We start from the raw sequence: 6,000 nt of genomic DNA, 5'->3' as shown, positions 1-6,000 counted from the left end.
TCCATACCATTGATTTATTCAAATAAAAACAGATACTAAAACAATTAAACATAATTCATAAAATAATGTTGATAACATAATACAATGATCAAAATGTGTTAACCGTTTCATTTTCTTGTATAAACAGTGAATTAACGCAAGAATAAAACAAACGTACAAAAAAAAACACTTCTGTGCCAATCTTAGTGAAGTCCTGGACAAATCCTGCAACAACAGCTGCAACAACAGAAACGTTCAGTGTCTGAACACTAACCAACAGCAGTTCAAGAATCCAGAGTCACTCCAGAGTCAAACTAATATACTGAACTGCATCCAGCCGTTTCACAGCAGAGATTCTCTATTAAAGCAACATCAAGTAAAACATCCGTTCATTAAACACACACAGAGTTCAGTCTAGACGTTAACACTCATCAGGACCTGCAGTAACTCGCCTGATCAAACTCTCAAGACACAGTACAAATGCGAGCTTGTTTGTTTATTTCTGAAGCAGGAAGTTGTAAATCCCAAAGTCGTTGTCGTTTGGAGAAATCAGCATGTCGGCTCTGGCTTTTTCCAACGTCAAACGCAGAAAATCCCTTCGTTTGAGCCACTCCTGAAGCTCCTCCTCGCTGTGAGCGAAGTCACAACTCATGCCATCAGTACAGCCATCATCAAACCTGCCAATCAAACGCCACAGCCAATGAGGACACCGATCTCTGCTAACGACCGCTATTAAAAACCAACTTCACAGATCAAACTACACGTGACTTCACACTACTGCGTTTTCGTTTCGTTCCTTTTGCTACGTTTGCACCTCCCATCCAGACTAAAACGGGAAAAACGAAGACCTAAAACGGAGACGTTTAGAAGCGCTGTTTTGCGTTTTGAATGTCCGGAGGGCGTTTTATTGAAGACGGGACAAAACGGAGGAGTTTAGAAACGATGACGCAGAGGCTCACGCTCGGCTCTATGATTGGGTGTCATCCGTCATGACGTATCCTTCCCTGATTCGTCAGCCACCGTTTACACCGGCGCGCGCATGCCCAGTGTTGGTAAATGGTCACGTGATCTGCGTTTTCAGTCGTTTTAATGTGGACGGAGATAAATTCTAATACGCAGATAAAACGCTGGTGTGGACGGAAATCGTATTCGTTTTAATTCTCCGTTTTCAAACGAAAACGCAGTAGTGAGGACGGGGCCTGAGAGGCTGATTACACGACACCGCTTTCAACAAAAAAACGTAAAACTTTTTGTACTTTGACAGTTCATTTACACGACAATGACGCCATGAAATGGCAAAGTTTTGAAAACAGGTTTCAAAAGTACAAGTTTTTGAAAACAGTCTCTGTGTAAACAACAAATACGCGAATTTCTGAAGCGCATTACGTTCAGTCTATAGTGTTCATCGCCATCTAGTGGTTTGGCGACAGATTACAGGGTTTTTTGTCATTTTTTTGTGGACCCGTGTCTGTATACGCGGAAAACTCAAAGGAAAAACGTCTCCATTTTAAGCACATCATTGCTGTGTAAACGTACCCTGAGTCACAATTAATATTAATATTGAATATTCAAAGTAATATTCTGTCGTTACATTGAATAGTTGGGTTATTTAAAGTAATGACAGATGAGGGGAGCTGGTTTACTCTGACCAGTCTGAGGAATCCTTGATGATGTTCATTACCTGGGACAGATGGAGAAACAGGGTCCAGGGAAGCGATAGGACCAGGTCAGACTCTCGTCCTCTCCCTCTCCGCTGAACACCCTGAGCTTGTGTTTCTCCGAGGAGATGTGCTGCTGCCACTGCCGATCGCTGTTACTGTGTTTCCCACACAGAGGGCAGTAGAAGCTGTCCTGCTACACCCACAAACACACTCCATTAGCACACGTGGAGGACAGTGAACATGAGAACGGCAAGAACAAACACGTACCATCAGTTCTGCAAAATCCGTCGGCATGGTGATTTGCTTCTCTTCTATTGGCTGGGGCGGCGAGGCGCAATCTGACGCTCTGTTCTGATTGGACATCCAGACGTCAAACACCTGCTGGACGTCTGTGACTGTAGTGGAGAGCAGGGGAAATCTATTAAACCAATCAATCATTCAGACTACAGCCCCTTTCATGCAGCAGTCCCGGTAAATTACCGTAATGACTTTACCAGTAAAAACACACAAATACGCTGTTCACACAAGCAACGGCATTCTGGCTTTTTACTGGTAACAGACCATTCACACATCAGCTCAAGAATACCAGTAAATTCTGTGATGTCAGTAATCAGAAGTGATGTTTAAACACCATATGGTTGTATTCATCTGCCAGCATGAGGAGAAGTAGCCTGGCATGCCAGACCTACATCAAGATGTTAGGTCTGGAAACTCTTCATTGACAGGGCTCAATCCGAGGGGCGGGATAAACAGTTGTCTATCAAATTCTCTCTGCACGCAATTGGATAGCGCTAAAGCCAATCAGAGCAACAAAGACGGCGACGTACTCAGCAGAGCAAGTTGATATATTAAACTTTTACTGCATCCAGTCCAGCTGTCAACATTGAACATTGAAAATAAGGGAGATTTCCCGGAATCCATCCCCAAAATAAGGGATTTTTTTATTTTTTTACACGACCCACAAACTTTAAAAATAAAACACTAATCATTAAAAGTCTAAAGAGTTTATAACTAGCCTACATATGTGTGAGAGAGAAAGAGACAGTATGTGTGTGTGTGAGAGAGAGAGAGAGAGAGAGAGAAAGAGACAGTATGTGTGTGTGTGTGTGTGAGAGAGAGAGAGAGAGAGAAAGAGACAGTAGTGTGTCGTTAAAAAAAATAACATCATAGAGAATGTTTAAATACTAATATCAGCTTACGAGGGAAACGGAGACGGAGTAGTTGTGCTTCGGAGTGGTAGAGATGATTCGGGAGAGGTCCGTGCACCTAACCGATCAGAGCGCGCGCTGAAACGGAGTAAAGCCTTTATACTCGACGACAAAATGACAAGTTGATCGTTTCGCAACAGCTTTTTTGTAACAGCGCGCGCGGCGCCAGCCGCATCCGAGGATGAACGACTTCAAACCGAATATGTCCGAGCTTGCTCTGACCGTCGCAACTCTGTCGTCATTTTGTTAAGCCCGCCCGCCGACTCTATACACGATGTGATTGGCCCTACCAGAGTTGGGGTTTTCCAGCTAAAATGTCTATGAAGAGTTGCTAGACCACACTTTGCTGCAAAATAATTTTTGCTGCCGCTAGGGTGCGTCTAGATTTCTAGGCTAGAGGAGAAGTGCTTTAGTTTCACAATCTGTTCAATTTGACAACATTCTTTGACGTCTGAGTGACAGGCATAAGCGGATGATAGCTCACAGCCTTTGTTCTTCATGTACGTCCACAGCTCCTTCTCCTCCTGACTGTGAGCGAAAGAACAGTTCCCGATGTAATGACACTTCCGCTGCTGCAGCACATGGATGCAGATCTGTGGAGAAACATTCAGCGTTAGACGTCAAAAGCTCACAGTTTCAGCAACCTTATTAAAAATTGTTGTTTTTTTTGGCTATCTTCCTAAGTTTTTGTACTATCCTCCTAAGAGCACTTCGGTTAATGTGTAGAAGGTAATGTTCACAGAATTAAATGCGAGTTAAAGGAGTAGTTCACTTTTGAAAAAACTTTTGCTGATAATTTACTCACCCCCATGTCATCCAAGATGTCCATGTCTTTCTTTCTTCAGTCAAAAAGAAATTAAGGTTTTTGATGAAAACATTCCAGGATTTTCTTCATATAATGGACTTCAATGGGAAGTCCAAATGAGAGTTTCAGTGCAAACTGCAAACTTGTTCAAAGGGCTTTAAACGATTCCAGATGATGAATAAGGGTCTTATCAAGCGAAACGATCGCTCATTTTATAAATAAATAACCAAGTTTAAGTTTTATAAGCTCAAACGCTCGCCTTGCTCTGTTCTGTAACGCACTCCTGTTCGAACTCATTCATCAAAATGAACAAATCTTTTTCCGAGTCATTTGGTTCATTCGGCGAAAGAAACGAACGAGTTGATTCGGAAAAAGATTTGTTCATTTTGTTGAACGAGTTCGAACAGGAGAGTCACGAACGTGCACCACAAAACAGAGCAAGGCGACATTTGAGCTTATAAAACTTAAACTTTGTTATTTTTTTTTAAAAAATGAGCGACCGTTTCGCTTGATAAGACCCTTATTTATCGTCTGGAATCGTTTAAAGCCCTTTGAACAAGTTTGCAGTTTGTACTTAAAGTTTCTTTTAGACCTTGAACCGTTTGGTTCCCACAGAAGTCCATTGTATGGAGAAAAATCCTGGAATGTTTTCATCAAAAACCTTAATTTCTTTTCGACTGAAGAAAGAAAGACATGGACATTATGGATGACATGGGGGTTAGTAAATTATCAGCAAAAGTTTTTTGAAAAGTGAACTACTCCTTTAAGCAATATATTGCAGAATCGAATCGTAATACTTGCTGTATTGTAATATGTTAAGAATCCTAATACCATCGAACACATTTTTGCCAATTCCCACCTCTAATATATTCGAGGTCGATAATTGATTGGTGAATGTTTGGATTTCATGCCGTTAACGATCTCTCTGTTACAGTCTGCATGATTTTGCCACCTTTTCAAGTTTTTTTTTCTTTTTCGACTAAACGACTAATAAAATGTTGGTCAAATAACCCTCTTCAATAGTAGACTATTAGGGGTCAGCCCTAGTCCAAGTATATTGATTGATTATATTTGACCACTTAAATATAAAAATATGAAACAGTATAAAACTGTGTCATACATTAAAATAAAATACATAAGTAGTCAGGGATAACACAATAAAGCCCGAAGACTTATTTCTATTGTGGTCCCTTGATACGACGCGAGTATCATATAGAGAATAGTCCAGAGTCCAGCTGGTCAACTAACCTCATCTGAACATCAGAGTAAACCAGTTGTTTTCACTCACGTCGTATTGCTGAGGAAAGGTCTTGGCGTAGGGCACAGGACGCACCGAGACCCACTTCTTCCTCTTGTGAGACTTGACCAGTAAAACCCTCCTGTCTTTGGACCAGCTGAAGAGAGACAGACAGAGGAAGAGAGTGAGACAGGTGGTGTGTGTGTGTTCAGATGTGGCGTCTGTGTGTGTCCGTCTGCACCTGTGTCGGGCTTTAGCGGTGCAGTACTTCATCGCTCGGTCCGGTTCGCTAACCAGCCCGTCTCTCCAGCACTGACCGCAAACGAACATCAGCATCAGCTCCAGCTCGTGACCTTTGACCTCAGCTGGGTCTGCACTTCCCGTTCCTTGCACCACCCCATTTGTTTGCTCTGCTCTGATAGGACTTTTTGATTTGGCAGCAGCGATTTTGTTTGGTGATCGTGAAGCCACAAACACAGGCTGGTGAAGGGAGACAGAAAGAGTTGATCACTACATGCATTATGTAAAATAAAATATTAAAATACTGTTTACTAAGTTAGTCATCACTAGTACTAGTGTCCACAGGGATCAAACCTCGTACACTAAGCATTTTAAGGATAATTCACCTAAAATAAAATTTATATTGATTTTATTATATAATATATTATATAGTTCAATACATATTTCAATCCCATGAGACTTACGCCCGTATATGAGCAACGTGAAAAGTCAAGATTCTCACAAAATAATTAATACGATTCATTTATTTTAATTTTATTTTTGATTCTAAATTGTTTTAATAATTTACTGTATTTTATTATTACTATTATTATTTTATTATTATTATTATTTTATTCTAAACTGTTTTAATTATTCTGTGTATGAAATGTGCTATATAAATAAACTTGCCTTGCCTATTCTTTCTCGCTAAACCCAATCATCTACTTCCAGAAGTGTTGAAAGACCAACTAAATTTCATAAATTACCCTGGTGCTCTTCTAAAGTTATATGACCTTCTTTTGCAGAGAACTAATGGAGAAATTTTTGAAAATGTTATTAAATAATGGTATGTTTTATTGTCCTTTAAGCATTATTACAGGTATTAAAGGT

At 40.5% G+C, this 6,000-nt stretch overlaps 1 protein-coding gene across 6 annotated transcripts in view; it reads right to left on the bottom strand.

Moving 5' to 3' along the window:
• The window catches only part of zc3h7ba (zinc finger CCCH-type containing 7Ba), a 30,647-nt gene continuing 24,647 nt past the window's right edge, over positions 1–6,000 (bottom strand). For 4 of the 6 annotated variants that reach the window (XM_039687544.2, XM_039687542.2, XM_039687541.2 and 1 more), the window contains 6 exons: positions 5,132–5,370; positions 4,942–5,047; positions 3,333–3,441; positions 1,908–2,035; positions 1,661–1,833; positions 1–656 (listed from right to left, as the gene is read on the bottom strand). In XM_039687544.2, coding sequence (XP_039543478.2) covers positions 476–656; positions 1,661–1,833; positions 1,908–2,035; positions 3,333–3,441; positions 4,942–5,047; positions 5,132–5,370 — 936 coding nt within the window. In that variant the 3' untranslated portion in view covers positions 1–475. The remainder of the gene's footprint in view (positions 657–1,660; positions 1,834–1,907; positions 2,036–3,332; positions 3,442–4,941; positions 5,048–5,131; positions 5,371–6,000) is intronic. The other 2 variants (XM_039687546.2, XM_039687543.2) reach the window with 1 other exon arrangement.

This window comes from Pimephales promelas, chromosome 3 (genome assembly GCF_988280905.1).
Source record: "Pimephales promelas chromosome 3, fPimPro1.hap1.1, whole genome shotgun sequence".
Lineage (NCBI taxonomy): Eukaryota > Metazoa > Chordata > Actinopteri > Cypriniformes > Leuciscidae > Pimephales > Pimephales promelas.
This window is presented reverse-complemented; position numbering and strand designations above follow the sequence as displayed.